Source organism: Chelmon rostratus, chromosome 11, assembly GCF_017976325.1.
Source record: "Chelmon rostratus isolate fCheRos1 chromosome 11, fCheRos1.pri, whole genome shotgun sequence".
Taxonomy (NCBI): domain Eukaryota; kingdom Metazoa; phylum Chordata; class Actinopteri; order Chaetodontiformes; family Chaetodontidae; genus Chelmon; species Chelmon rostratus.
The window spans coordinates 4,578,355-4,594,411 of NC_055668.1; the positions used below are offsets into that span (position 1 = coordinate 4,578,355).

At 39.4% G+C, this 16,057-nt stretch overlaps 1 protein-coding gene across 2 annotated transcripts in view; it reads left to right on the top strand.

The window, feature by feature from the left end:
* The window catches only part of xpo1b (exportin 1 (CRM1 homolog, yeast) b), a 28,554-nt gene that overhangs the window by 2,441 nt on the left and 10,056 nt on the right, over positions 1-16,057 (top strand). For both annotated transcript variants that reach the window (XM_041947764.1, XM_041947765.1), the window contains exons 3-12: positions 32-133; positions 4,367-4,439; positions 6,058-6,119; positions 8,908-8,952; positions 11,391-11,572; positions 12,884-12,932; positions 13,044-13,163; positions 13,383-13,511; positions 13,611-13,769; positions 13,920-14,117. In XM_041947764.1, coding sequence (XP_041803698.1) covers positions 32-133; positions 4,367-4,439; positions 6,058-6,119; positions 8,908-8,952; positions 11,391-11,572; positions 12,884-12,932; positions 13,044-13,163; positions 13,383-13,511; positions 13,611-13,769; positions 13,920-14,117 — 1,119 coding nt within the window. The remainder of the gene's footprint in view (positions 1-31; positions 134-4,366; positions 4,440-6,057; positions 6,120-8,907; positions 8,953-11,390; positions 11,573-12,883; positions 12,933-13,043; positions 13,164-13,382; positions 13,512-13,610; positions 13,770-13,919; positions 14,118-16,057) is intronic.

The following is a 16,057-nucleotide window of genomic DNA, read 5'->3' on the forward strand; positions in this document are numbered from 1 at the left end:
ATCTAAAGTGTCATTCATATTTGTATTACAGCAAAGAATGGCACAAGAAGTGTTGACACACTTAAAAGAGCACCCGGATGCATGGACGAGAGTGGACACCATCCTGGAGTTCTCCCAGAACATGAACACCAAAGTAAGCTACCTCCAGTGCAGAAAGCACTGATGGAAAGACACTCACTTGTGCTCTGAGGAAGTGTATGCTATAACAAGTACAATTTGTAAAAATAAAAAACAAAAACATCATGCTAGGCCACAGTACTTCAGATTATGTAAAAGATGCTATCTGGTGGATCTTTTTATTGAAAGCAGCCTAATATACTGTGAGTGCATATTGTGGGTGCACAAGGGCCCAGCCAGCAGAGGTTGAATAAGTAGTCCTGAAGGTATTTGCACTATGCCCTAACTCTTGAGCTATGTAGGACCTCTGTGCTTCTGATAAAATTAATTCTGTTGGATCAGAACATATCAGATAATTGACTTTGCCTGTCAACTCCCGGTGGCAGTACTATACAATACTAAATGAGCTTTTTAAGATTCTGCACAGATGGGTCTGAATGGGACTGAGCTCCTGCTATTTTACAAATTTTCTTAATAATACCAATCCTATCAGCTATATTTATTTGGGTACCAGCTGGCTCTTAATTATGGAGTCAGCAGCAATGCTGGTCTCTTTTTCACTACACTCTCTATGAATGCACATCTGAAGCAGTTTTCTTGATCCATCATCAAGAAAATGTTAATTATGTCAATATTTGAATACATTTGGTAGTTGATTCATTCAAAGGTTTAAACATACTTACTGCACATCATTTTTGTAAAGCTAAAAATAAACTGGACAAGTCAAATGTCTTCTAGAACCACAAGTCCAGTTGCCTTTGGAAGCACTTAGAAAGATGAAGTCAAACCCGTTTTTGTGTCTTGCAAATGCCAGCGTCAAATGGAGTGTGCCCCCCAATCCCCTTACCAGTTAGAAATATGGGCATATCTGCATGGCTGTGGGCCAGATGTATGTGCAGGCTGTTACTGTAACTCCTCACTGATTAAGATTTGGTGCATCAGATGAAAAAAATGCACAGTTAACTGCTTACATAAATGACTGCAGGTGATAGCATTTTGTTTGAGTGAACTTTCACTTTCAGCATGTCATCAGGGTCAGCAACACCTTTTCCCCTACAGTTTCCCGTCAGGTGTTGTGCCCAGAGCATGGGCTCTGATCAGTTATTGCAGTAATACTAACTTTTCAGCATATGTCCAGCTTCTAAAAGCATACACATATGTAAACAATTTCCAGTATTATCAGTTAATATATTCCTGATTTTTCTAATGAACAACTGTGATAATTGATTATTAATAAATCATTAACACCTCTAGCTCCTTTCATTTGTTATTTGTAGTTCTCAGATTTGGGTTGTGCCTTACAATATGTCTACTGATAAGTGTACAATGTGGCCCTCCTGTACAGCTGTACTGTATACAGCTGATAAAGCAAGCTGCCTGTGAACCCAGTGACTAAGTCTTCAGACCAATTCAGGGATTCACAGTTATCTTAACAAAACAAATTGACTATGATACTTCAGATAATCAAGCTTAATCCATAAATCGAATACCCATAATGGAAAATGAATGCATTTACTGAGTATGAAGTAAAGTGCAATGCATTTGTAACTTCCTCAAAGTACACAATGTGACATTTGCCTTTTTCTTTTTTGCTTGCCTGTAAGATTGCTTTTAACACTGACATTCATTACTAATGTCTGAGTTGATATATCAACAGTACTTTTGTCTAGTTTTAAATTTGTAATTTGCCAAAAAAATGGGGTCATTAGAGGAAAAGAGGGAACAAAAGGTAAACACCTCTTGAATTCTGCATTTATCTTGTTTAATTAGCTTAAAAAGTGCATAATTTGAAAGCACTTTGAACATTTGGCTTTTTCTTGGTAACTATAGTTATTATATTTGAAAAAAATGTAATGAATTCAAGCTGTGAATATTTGATATTAATCACAATGTTCCATTATGTTTATGGCTTGTAATAGGAAGAGAAGGGGTGTGTCATCCTGTGCATCATGACACAGCTAGGCTTTGACGGCAGGCCTCCACAAGGTCTACCCTTTTTAAATTCCCTTTGACTGAATTCTGTTCATCCGTTTCTATTGCATCTGTTTCATTGGACAGAGGGAGGGTGCAGGCTACAGTCAGTAGGATCCATTGTAGAGAGACAATCTGTTGATGGCTTAATTTCACCTGTAGGGATCATGGCTCTGTTCCCGCCCCACCCTTCTCTCCGTTTACAGTGCATCCTCTTCCTCTTCTCTCCTCCCCTCAGTTCTTCAGCCAAGACCCTTTAATAATGTGCTTTTGCCAGCTAAAAGTTGGCAGATCAACTGCTGAGAATTTCTCTCTTTTCTTTTGTGATGGTTTGTGCAAAGTGTGGTGGTTAAAGGTGAAACAAAACATTCCAGAAATGTGTGCAGCACTCCAAGTGACGCCTGTCACTGGTGCACAGTCAGTGCGCCTGTAAGGAGATTTCACCTTTAATCTTCCAGCATCCATTGTCTGTAGCACATTGTTAATCCTGCTTTGATAACATCCTCTACTATATGTCATTCATTATTTTTTGGAATCAATGTGCTTTTGAATTGATGATCCCTACAGTTGAAACAGCCAGTTGAAGTAACACTAGATTAAAAACTAATAAATATATATATATATTTTTTTTTTTCTTCATGCTTTACTATTAGGCCATCAGAAATTATACAGGGCATAACCTGTGGTTGGTCTTGCTGTTCCTTATGACACACCAGTTAAAGGGATCTTATTCAGGCTTACTTTTGACTTGAGTATTGGGAAAATTGACTCATGGTTTAGGGTTGGGTATCGATGAAATTTTATTGTTTTGGATTCTTATTATTGATCCTGGTTCTTATTAAGTGCTTGTTCAGATTCTCGGCATGCTGTCCGAGTAGTAAAAGAAACCAAATAACCAGAGAAACCCTCTTTATTTTCAACAGATTTTAGGCTTCCTTAAAAAATCACTGTCGTAAATGAGCTTTTTTTTTATATTTATATTGTACTACTGTCCCCGTTTTATACTTGGTTTCATTTTATTCAGACATGGTAGTGTTAGTTGATTCTGGGGCGTTATGACGACAACTGAGGGCACTGAGAATGTGGCATTCTTAGTTGGCGTTCAACCCAAAAACAACCTTACATTAAAGTAATGTAAGCCACTGAATTGGTGGGGCCATGTTACTTCAGGTACCGGTGAGACCTCCAGTTGCAACCCAGGGGGTCCCATTTCAGTAACAGATCCATGAGTTTGAAGGCGTATCAGAGTCCACAGTGGTTTATAATATGACGGAGGATTTTCCTGCTCTGGAAACCACATTGGCATTTTATCTTTTCGCCAATAATCTTTAGAAACAAGATCTACAAGGAATGTGCCCTTGCATCTATCTGACTGACCACCGCGGCGCCATAACCAGATGATTTTGCGTTGCAGCAAAAGTTGAGGTTCAACTTTTAAATGGGACGACGCAAAGTTTTTTTTGCTGGAGCCCTCTCCATTGGCAACCCCTGCTGCACCCCTGCTGCATCAGCAAAACGGTTCCATTCAAATTAATGAGGGAGGAGCATGTTTTTATGTAGGCCTAAAGTTGGTCTCAATACTTCCTCATGATACAATTTCTTCCTTGTGTGAACTTATTTTTGAACTTTTTACTGTCCCACTTCTGTCTTTTTAAAACCTGGCTGCAGTCTTAGCTCAAGTCTGTCATAGTATAAGTAACTGTGGGTAGACACATGCACAGCCAGCGAGGTAGACAGTAGCACAGCAGGTTCAAACTTTGCTTTCAGGGGTCACTAAGCCAAATCAGATTCTTTATTAACAAATTCACAGTTGCATACTTGACTTCACTCCTAATTTAAGAGAAAAACATTCTCGATGCCCAACCCTACATAGTGTAGCCTAGGTAAAAGAGCATTTAACATAGACCTTGTTATGTCTTCTAGACCATTAGACTCACGCTTGGAGCAATCAGAGCCAAAGCTGGTTAATGGATTGTTGTATTTTTCTTCTGTCTTTTGCTGTCTGGTGTGATGCTGGGAGAAACAGCAGGACTTCTGCAGTGTTCCAGCTTAATGCTGCTTATAGAGATTTAAAACCCAAACTACAAGTGAATGCTCTGCATACTCCGAAATCTGCATGAAAGATGTGGTTCAGTCCAATCCAATTTAGAAATGCAAGTTATTACAGGCTGATCCACTTCATACTGTTTTTGGTTCGTATTAAAATTACACAGTGCTTGTTGTTGAGTGTTATCATAATAGCTTTATCCTAATGCTTCTCCCTCCTTGCATGTTACAGTACTATGCTCTTCAGATTCTGGAAACGGTTATCAAAACAAGATGGAAGATTCTTCCCAGGAATCAGTGTGAAGGTAACACTTAAAGTTGTGCTATAATGTTTTAATTCTGTCCGTGGTACTGCCTTTTTAAATGTTGTGGCGTGCGGTTGCCAAGTTGAGGAGTGTTCCCCCACTAAGCATGCTGGTTTGTTTTCTTCTTGACTGGCTTGCACTGGTCGCTGCAAGCCAGGTTGGATTCTGCACTGCAGCAGCTGTTTTATAGAGGGAACAGCCAGAACACCCCAGCGCTGATTTTAAAGCTTTCCAAAGGGGCATCTTTATAGAAGTAGAAGAGCATTAGTTAAAGTCATTACTGCACTTTCTTTCACTGCTTTAATAAGTTAAAGACTCCGTGTGTAGAATTTTTATGTGACAGTATCTTTTAAATAACCCTGATACATGTCTTTGTTTGTACAAAGATAAGACAATCCCGGTGTTTCTTTTCCAGCCCCTTCATCTAATTTTACCCATAGGAGTAACAGGGCAATTTCCCTTTAAGGATCATTAAAGTGCTCCGTCCACCTGTCTATTGGCATGGATTAATCCCTGCCATAGTATCTTTTCTGAAAATACTACCTTGAGTAGCCAATGTCAGAAATTTTAAAATCTTACACATAGGGGCTTTAAATAGATGCCTTTGAAATAATAAGTTTTTCATCAATAATAATCATGGAGCATCAAATGTTCCTATGTATGGCATTACATCAGTATCGTAAGTTGAAATGGATACAACAAAAATGTAAGGTTTTACATTTTCACACTTAAACTCTTGCCTGATTACCAATTATGCTGTCACTTGTCTCAGTATTTACTGTTCTCTTGCTTTTTAAATCTAAACATATTGTTCTTTTTGTCTCTCTTTTTTTTTTTTGAAGAATCTGAAAACAGAGTGGGATGAAAATTGCCTCAAAAGATTTTTGTTTGAGCAAAAAGAGATGATTATGAAATACAATTCATAATTGTATAAGTTGATTCTGCCTCCCTCCATTCTTCTATAATTTTACTCAAAATTCATTTTTTCATTGACCTAAGACTTCCCTACTTCTGACCGTAGATGCCTGAATTTTGTTCAAGTGGCAAACCCAGTGCAGGGCGACCGGCAAGTATGTCTTTCCCCCCTTGTGTCAGAGTATTGCCTTGTTTTCGGCTCCGCTCAATACACCCCAGCACATATTTTTCAGAATTGAGTACTTATTCCCAAATTTCCCCGGCTGGGGATGAATTAAGTTTTATCTTATCTATCTTATCTTATCGTATACAGTCTAGAAACAAACGCGAGGGAGCTGAAAACACATTTTTGAAGATGCTCTGCTCACACTGACAATCTTGGCTGTCTGTAAAAACACCAGGGGAAATGTAACTTCCACTGAACTGACCAAAACGTTTGCCCCACATAAGTTCAGTGGCAGCTGCAGCCCACATCCATGTGTTTACCAACAGGCTTTGCAAGTGTTTGTAAATGGAGGGCCACACTTTTTACAGAGAACAAGTGTACTGGGATAAGATTGTCAAATTCAGCTAGTTATAAGCCAGCAGGCTGTGTTAGGACTAATGAGTAACAGCAGCTCATCATGTCAGGATGTGTTTAGACTTACATACTTTATTGGTGCATGCTAACAGTATTTCTCTGATGTCTTTTTGTGTTTGCCAGGTATAAAAAAATATGTTGTTGGTCTCATTATCAAGACTTCATCAGATGCATCAAATGTGGAGGTGAGGAAATGTTTGTGCAATTGTATGGGTGCATTAGTGTAGGATAAAACAATGGCCACATCTTGGCTATATGTAACTAAAATTATTCTGATGAAATGCTGGTTAATATTTAAGATGGAGCAACATGAAAAATGGCCAAAATGTAGTCTTGAAACTGTTATTTTCCATAGAATCCTTTAAAATTCAAATTATTTGGACAAATATTTTAGTGTCACGGTAACATTATCTGCACTTGATGTGGTCTAAATCTTTACTTACCACAGCCAGGGCTATGTTCATTTTGTTGACAATTGACATTGACAGCCATATTTACCAATCAGAGTGAGTTTCCTCTTGTTTTCGTTTATGTTGCATCAGAACAGCATGTAAGCAGTCACTTCTAGCCAATCTTAGCACAGCCATGAGTAATGCTGGTAACCATAGTGCTATGTCGTCCAGACCAAAGATGGTGACTTCAGCTGCTTTTGAAAGTGTTTTCAGCCAACTTGACCACTCTAACAACCAGAGGGTTGAGTTGTTAAGATTGTGTTTAACCTACACTGACAACAGCTTTTAATTACTTTCCTCTGGAGAACACAGCATTGGTCTCTTTCCTGTTCTAAACTTGCATGCTAAACTGTTTGGAATCAACTCCTTGGAAAAAAAAACACTGTTTTAAACGAATCACTTGTTTGCCATTGATGTCTGATTAGCAGCCCACCTGAAAACATGCATCACTCACATGAGAGAGACAGCAAGTGTTCAAACACAGCTGTGTAATGTGATTCTGCTTTGAAATGAAATACGTTGAAATTCAAATCCATGAGTGATTACAGCAGCTTTCACAAAGTCACTTTGGCTGGATGTCACTCTGCTGTATAACCCAAGTGTGGGCAGGAGGAACTTGTTATGGTTATGTGTGTCTGGAGCTGCCAAGCCCAACTGAAGTTACAAGTTATAATTTAATACACTTTTTCTCTTTCGTACCTAATGTTAGCAGTACTCTTACTCTTAATGAAAACTTGCCTACAGATAAAACATATTTGTTAAAATGCTCAAGACAGTTAAAAAAATACAGAGTGAAAGAAACACTGAAACTAAGTGAAACTTTAAATGCACATTAAAAACTGAACTGGAACTGAAATCAGAAATGAGCAAGACAGTAGACAATATTACAAATAAATGTTAGGAGGCAGACATGTTTGTTTTTAACTAGAGGCTAGCTGTGGATAAGGGTCAGGTCTAGTAAAGGTAACGTATAAAAATTACAGAGTGCTGTTGCCAAAAAATCTAACTGCCGTCTCTCTCTAAGTGCTACACGGCCACTTGACTGTTAGTATTTGATAACTAACTTCATGCTGAGAAAGCAGCTTTCCAGAAAGGTTTCTGGTGTTTACAACTCTACAAAACATTGCGCAGTTCTTCTCCTTGTGTTGATTAAACCCCTAAAAACTCATCTCTGTTCATCAAAGTTACATATTTAGAATATTTTTCCATGGGGAAGAAATCCCTTCATCACATAAAATGGTTTAGATGTAACAACACCTTTGCCTTATTTTATTATGTGTGGATCTATAAATATGCAAATAGCCCCCGCCTCTATCTCTACCCACCCCTCCGCTGCTCGCTTGCATGTCGAGCATGCCTGCACTTGAATTTCCTAACCTTATCTTGCTATAGTAGCCCTTTATGAGGACGCCTTTACCGTAGTGATCTTAGTGATCTCACAGTTTTGTTTAATGTTTGCCTTAACTTTGTTTGTCAGCACCCTCAATCCATATTAAATGTCCAGTCAGCATTTGACGTGAATCATCATGTAACTTGGCAGGATAACAATGGCTAACATGATCTAGCACACTGCAGATGTGTTGGACATAGTGAAAAGATAAAACACAAGAAAAATGAACTGACTGGTTTATGAACATGTCGGTTCTTACTCGCTGTCCCCTGGATCAATGGATGGAAAGGTGTGTTATGCTGTTGACCTCGGCTTTTCAGATCCTTTGGTAATATATGGAACTCACTAGTCATGCTTTTGCAACTTAGCAAAATAGTGAAATGTAGCTTGCAAAATACTGATATATGGCTACTATTGGCTTTCCTCTGGCACCCCTCGGAAGGCCCCACCCACAGTTTGACGGGATTGGTTCTGTAGGTTTGTGACGATGAAACCCTGGCTGTCTGAATCTGTGCTTTTCAGACTGCTATTGCAGTTCAAAGGCAGAAATGCTCAGCTATGGCATTGGCTGCTCATGCAATCTCCAAGGTTATTTTGATTGTTGAACCAAGTTACCTGTTTTTGAACAGTAATTGGATTTGAAGTGAGGTTTCGCATTCAGGTACAAGGATTCTATAGCCGGTCTGTTATCCAAAACAGCACTCCTCTATTCAGGAAAAAGCTTGAAAAACCCTAATTTGCAGCATTGTGAAAGAATTATATTTGTGTAACTTCATCACTTACTTTACAGAGAGCTGTGATCATATTTGATTAACCAGTCCTAAAGCATCTTTTACAAACTTGCATCTTTACTCACTTGTGACAAAATGTAACATTATGGATGCTGAAAACTGAATGTTTAACTTTTAATTTTGTTGTTCATTTTTAGTCACACTACCTTTAATTGTCTCGCTGTTTGACTTAAGACCTCGAACCCCTCATTTTGTTATTTTACATTTCAAAATGTTTTGCCATCGTTCCAAATTCAGTTTTTAATGACGTGATGAAATGACAGAAGGCTCGTGTTCTGACACTGAGACGATGTGCGACATTCTTTAATCCCTCATTGGTTTGTTTGTTTTTTCCTTTTAGAAAGAAAAGGTGTACATTGGAAAGCTGAACATGATCCTTGTTCAGGTAAGCCTTCAATACTGATGACAAGTGAAAGAATCTTGTTAACAAATTGACCATTTTCAAAAAACTACTCTCAGAACTACATCACAGCTGTTTTCTAACTCAAATCCGGTGTTGTTGCAAATCATTAAGACCACAGAATGTTGAAGACGTTTTCTCTTGTTTTTCTCTTCTGCAAACTTGCATCTTTCTCTTTTAAAGAATGTGCTTTTATATTGTTGGAGCCCAAAACCTACATCACATGTGAAACACGACATGCACGCAGTGCAGCCTGACAGTATTGTATGTGATGTGTCGGTTTTATCGTCGAACACTCTGACAGTTGAGGCTTGAAGAACAGCAAACTTTTAATGCAAACAAGAGACCAAACAAACGAGTATGTTGAGAGCCATATTGTTGTAGAGTCATATTCCATGTATGTGTATACTGCCCGTCTAAGTTGATTCTGATTCTGATTGCACATGAACTGTGAGTTATAGTGTGAAGTTTAAAATGAAAGTGTTTTCTTCTTTGTTTTTATTTTTAATGGGGCTGCATCAAGCCAGTCTGCAAAGCTTTTTCAATTGATCATTATTGTCTACATTAAGCCTGACCATTATTGTAACCCATCATTGTGGGTACACCAGCTGTTAGAAACGCCTCATTGTGCTCTGCTGAAACACTGGAATGTTTTCCTAACCCCACAGTGTTGCATGTGAGTGAATTGTGGAGAGGCACAAAGAAGTGGCAGCGAACAGTTTCAATGAAGTTATCCACATTGACAGCAAGAGAGCACACCGGAGCAGGAAGCTCAGTTCTGGCCAGCTACTCATATTCTACTCATTGCCTGGGACAATTGAAAGCTACTGACGAGTACTAAGGCACTTACTAATACGGAGTACACTATACTATATCCTGAAATGGTTTTAGCTTGTATTACAAAGTGTATTAAGCAAAATAAAACGTTGTAGCTCACCGGCTGCTGCTGGAATTTCCCAAGTCAACGTGGTTGGTTAGTTTCTCACATGCTAACTCTTCACTGTGGTTACTGAGGGTTTAGGCAGATGATTAAAATGTAGCTGGGGTAGCAGACTCTAAGTAATGAATTACAGTAAACAGACGAAGCCAAGGTTAAAACAGTGATTTAATATTAATGTCATTGCTTGGCGTGGATTATTTTCTGTAGCTACAGTAAGAGGGTATGTGCAGAGCAATTCAGTCATTAACCGATGACGAATATATCGTTCTGGTCACTACATTCACTACATCTAATGTTGACAGTTTAGCACACTGTATGCGAAAGGCAGCAAAAATAGAGAGGGATATGCTGACAAGCTTATCTTAAAGAGTTTCAGGGTAACAGTGTGAGTTTACATCTGTCTTGATGCTTGCCTCAGCCTTTGTAGTGATACTTTTTAACCTGAAGATGTCACTCTTAATTGGTCTATCTGACTCTAAAACTGTCCTTGTCAGTTAAGTTCATAAATCCTTTTTAAAACTGCATATTAATTCTCCTTGAATATCTTGGGCAAGGCAGCGAGTGTTTTTAAATTGTCACTGTGAGCTCATGATTTGAAAGAGGATCGTCTTTGAGAGAGAGAGAGAGCTGCAAGAGTGCATTTGTTTGTATGGAAACATGAGGATATGACATCTCAAGTCATTATTGATGTAGCCGTTTTTGACCAAGACGTTGTCACCATGACACACAATATAAGTGCAGAGCATGTTATATAACAAATGGTGTCAGTGATAATTGCACCCTTACTCCAGGAGAGGGCTGAACCCTGTAAAAGCTGGGCTGTAGTAACGAGCCGTTCCCTGCCCCGTGCTGTCTGATCAACAAACTAGCGCGGACCACTTCAGGACACTGTTGTGAGTCATTGAGATGAATACCAGAAAGGCCTTCAGACTGACAGATTAGACCACAGTGACTTATTGGTGTCCACGTTCTGAATTTTGCTCCTGAATGTAAAACAATGTCCATCACCATCTCTGTATGCGTGTGTGCGTGTGTGCGGGAAACCAAGACTGGCTCACTGGCTACATGAGTGACTTTGCATTAATGCCAGTGAGAATGAGTCACTGCCTGCGTCAGCTGAGCTAACATTGTTTTGGCCTTCAGGGATTGTAGAGCTCCAGATTCCACACTTGTCCTCAAGAGGCTGTGTTTAAAATGTTCATGTACATACATGTTGGATTTGTAGTAGTGTGGGGTTTGTATTGTATGACTTCATAAACACAGTTTTACATTTCAACTGTTTTACTACTGTATCATTGTAGTTATGCAGTCTTCTACAAAGCAGAAATAGGGGCACAGGCTTGAATTGAGATTGAGAAAAGAGGAGTCGTATTTTTAGCATGAGTCACAGATTCATCCCCTCAATTTTTCATTTTCAGATCACATGTCCTCAGTGGAAAATGTCATTTTTTTTTAATCCCGTAACACCAATGTGTGTCTATAGATCCTGAAGCAGGAGTGGCCCAAACACTGGCCCACCTTCATCAGTGACATCGTGGGGGCAAGTCGTACCAGTGAGAGCCTTTGTCAGAACAACATGGTTATTCTCAAGCTGCTGAGCGAGGAGGTCTTTGACTTCTCCAGTGGCCAGATGACCCAGGTCAAGGCCAAGCACCTAAAAGACAGGTCAGCATGCTGCATGTTCAAAACCCTCTGAAAGCACAATCATGTTAGAGCCTAGACATTTGTTTTGATGAAAAATATGACATTACAGTTAAGCCTTTTAAACATTTAACTTAAAGTATCCACATTATTCTAGCACTTTCAGAGCATCATAAAATATGATCTGTGTGTTGGTATTTGAAACTATTGTGGCATTAATCCAGTGATGTAATGTTATGATCTGTATCTAAAAGGCATGCAGACAGTTTTCTGTGCACTGGATGTTAACCTCATGATGTTGTTGACATTTATATTACTACAAATCTACCTTTGACTAGTCAATCAGTATTGTTACAAGTATTATGCAAGTTGCAGTGCATGCATGCAGTTGTGCACTCAAGTGTGCACAACCTGCACATACAGTATGCAGTAAATGAGCTGTTCATTCGGTCTGTTTGGCCACACAGCATAGGAAACTTTGATGTGAACAGTTTGAGGCAGGATGTCAAAAATGAATTAAGCTTGATGTCCCGCATATCAATTGACAATTGCTGCTTGTCAAGGACTATTGACTGTAGTCAGTGTTTAATTATATCATCCTGTTTCTCAGGTTTAGCAACAGTTTATTTTGGTCCTTCTTTATTCAGATGTTCCATGAGATTATTTGGGCTGAAGTCTTGACTGAGGGGAAACCTGTGCAAGTTCATATTTTGAATGTGTGTTCCCGTGGACTTCAAATATGCTTTTCCATACAGTTTTTTTCTGCACGCAATGGCAAACGTCTGCAGGGTGCGGTAGCGTTCCTCTTTGCTCCGTGTGTAGTTGTCGATCTTATGCAGGTCACCAGTGTAGCTGAAACATTCTCAGACTTCCCTACATCAGAATAGTGTTTTATTGCAGAGGGAATCACCTTGACTGAAATAATGAAAACCTGCACTAACATTAGAAAACATTAGTACACTTCAGGGAAGAAAAACTGACCTTCAGGGGAAAAATCAGAAGCCCTATTTCAGACAGAAAATGTCATAATTAATCTGTCATTATTTTGACAACTACAAAGCAAATTGATCACAAAAATGCCTCAGGATCTGTCAGATTTAGCTCAGCAGATGACTATGATTGATCAGTCACATTGCATCTAGACATGCGTTTCACATTAAGCATCTAGACGAAGTTAATGTGAACCTTTACAGTTATATTTCGCAATGACTTCATGAGAGATGGATAATAGTCTGACTATCTCAAATTTAAGAATATATCTAAAATTTCAGCATCAAAATGTGTTAGATGCAGTATGATGAAGTATGTCCCACAATATTTCCTCTTTTCTTTCAGCATGTGCAATGAATTCTCCCAGATATTCCAGCTTTGCCAGTTTGTCATGGTATGCAAATCCTCATCTCTTACTTTTTTGCATTGTTGTACGATCTTCATCACCAGTTCCACACAAGTGTTTGTTTTTCAGCTGTTTGTTGTCTCATTGGTTGCACTGTAGGAAAATTCCCAGAATGCCCCCCTGGTCCACGCCACTCTGGAGACCCTCCTACGTTTCCTCAACTGGATTCCTCTGGGGTACATCTTTGAAACCAAACTGATCAGCACATTGGTGTATAAGGTGTGTACACAGATGCACACTCTGTCATATAACACATGAGCTTGAGTTGTAGGACTGATTGTCTGAGCTAGAATGATCTGTTTGCTAAATAAATCCTCCAACATGGATTTGTTAGCAGTGGTGAAGTAAGGCATATGCCAAGCTTAAGAATACTAAATGTCATTGCAACTGTTAAACAGAAATAGTCTCAAACTAATCATGTGTTTCAACTGCTTTCAGTTCTTGAACGTGCCCATGTTTCGCAATGTGACACTCAAGTGCCTCACAGAGATTGCCGGTGTGAGTGTCAGCCAGTATGAGGAGCAGTTTGTCACACTCTTCACCCTGACCATGTGTCAACTCAAACAGGTGGGTTAAATAATTGGCTCAGAAAAGACCATGCTCAGATTCAGACTTCTTGTTGTAAAGATACTTATTAAGATTTGAATCTGATCCATATCTGTGTAGATGCTGCCTCTGAACACCAACATCCGGCTGGCCTACGCCAATGGGAAAGATGACGAGCAGAACTTCATACAGAACCTCAGTCTGTTCCTCTGTACTTTCCTTAAAGAGCACGGGCAGCTCATTGAAAAGCGGCTCAATCTCAGAGAAACATTAATGGAGGTAAGAGAAAATGCTGTCAGATACAGGGACACAATCCAGTGGTATGGCTCGTCTAGGCAGGCTGCACAGGACAAATTGCAGAATAAACAAGTCTAAAAGGTGTCTCATGAAGATCATCCATGGTCTTACTGGTCTCTTGTCCCCTTTCAGGCCCTCCACTACATGCTGCTGGTGTCAGAGGTGGAAGAGACTGAGATATTCAAAATTTGTCTGGAGTATTGGAACCATCTGGCTGCTGAGCTCTACAGAGAGAGTCCCTTCTCTACGTCCACGTCCCCCCTGCTCTCCGGCAACCAGCACTTTGATGTGCCACCACGGAGACAGCTTTATCTTCCTGTACTTTCCAAGGTACCATACACAGCCAAGTACATTCAACGTAAACGCACAATATGTAACATTTGCTTATTAAAATGACCCAAAATGACTAGACTTACGTTATATATTTTGTTAAGTTGTGTGCCTCCGTAATGTTCCAAATGTTTCCAACATTGTGCAAACCCTCAGATAGCCATAATTTTATTCAAGGTAACGGTGCGTTTTATTTTGTTGCCTCCGATATTGACAGGGGAAGCACAGGATGATGAAATGAGAGGAAGGAAGTCAGTGAACATGACTTCTGCCCAAGTCATGATGAGTCATTAGATTTTCATCGGCAATGGTGACTGTTTAGCAATGAAGACAACTCCCACAAGCTCATGTTACTTCACAGTGTCAGAAAACATTGTTGTTTTGATAGAAACACCCCTAGTGGCAGAAATAACATACCGTGCATATAAATACTCTGTGGCGTGTGGGAGCGTTACCTCTGAGTCCATTAATTCCTGATTATCAACACCCCAAAGTTCATTATCCTGCTTATACCGTGGTCACTTATGAAAGACAAGACCAATTCTATTTTCATGCATTTTACAATCAAATCTAAAGTTTTTCGCCAGCCTGAGGGTTGGTCTAATACCTTGAACAATCATTACCACCTCATAAGGTTCTTATGCAGTGTCAACGCTAAATCACTGCTCCAGTTAATACAATGAACCTTAGATACAACTTGGCAACGGAAACATTTTTAGCCCGCACAGCTCTTAGAACCCTTTGTTTCAGCTAGCAAGCTAATGTTATGCTAGCAAGATTCAAGGTCAAGTCAGTAACATTGGCTATGGTTGACAAACAGTAAATATAATTTGATGGTATGTTTAACAACAAGACAAGCTAGCTAGTTCATTGTCCCTACATCAATATCAAGATTTTCATGAACAAATGATAAGACCATGTGTACTGTCGGCGACAGCCTGAAGTAGAGTTGAATAGTGAATGGAACGTGAGCTGATTGCTTATGTGATATAATGTATCAGTAAGGTCAGAGGGGCGGTGTAAGTGTGGCTTCAAACATTCAGTTGCTGGTCTATGAATCTGGTGTCAGTGAGTTCAGTTAAATGATGGTTAATACTGGCCCTCAGACTCCTAGTGGCAACGCTGTACTCCCCCCTGCTTTGATGACCCGACAGTGGCATGAAACTTCCGCTGTGTGTCTGTGTGTCATCTCTTTAATCTTCTATTTTATTTAATTCTCCTGGTGTTAACTCCTTGTGCCCTTTCTCACTTTTCTTTCTTCAGCTGCATCCCAGTCATCAAAGTTGACAGATTCTCCAAATAGTTTCAAATTAATAGTGCAGTCACCCATTGTTGTTGTTAAATATTAACTTACTAACATGTTGCAGTAAACTGTAAACTCAGGCTTTGACTGCATCTGTGATATATTTTATCAAGTATTCACCAAAACCATGGTATAAGATGAATGAATGCATTGTTTGGCTGTCAACAACATGGCCTTGAGCTGACAAACTCATCAAATATTTAGAATTTGCACTGTTGTAGTTGAATTTATGAACACAATTTTTTTCTTCTGAGAATTGTTTGTTACCTACGAGTTAGAGATGGCAGAGCAGTTGAGTGTTTAGGGGTGCAGAAATGTTGCAGTTTATGGAACTTACAGAGTCTTAGCTCGCAGTCATACTAGAATCAGTTGGCAATGGTCAAGCAACAGGTGGCCGGTAAACTGCTGCCAAAAGAGTTGCTAGTTACGTTGCTGAAAATGTGCAACTAGTAAAGCAGAATAACATCAGATTTCTTTTCTCTGTGATGATAATATCTCTCATTCCATATCTTTGTGTGTCTCTGTGTAGCTATTAGATGACTGCCTCCTTGTATATTATCCTATAACATTTATGCCCATACAGGTTGCACACTGATATGTGTGAGAGCAGTGAGGCTGCTCCGGATGAATGTACATG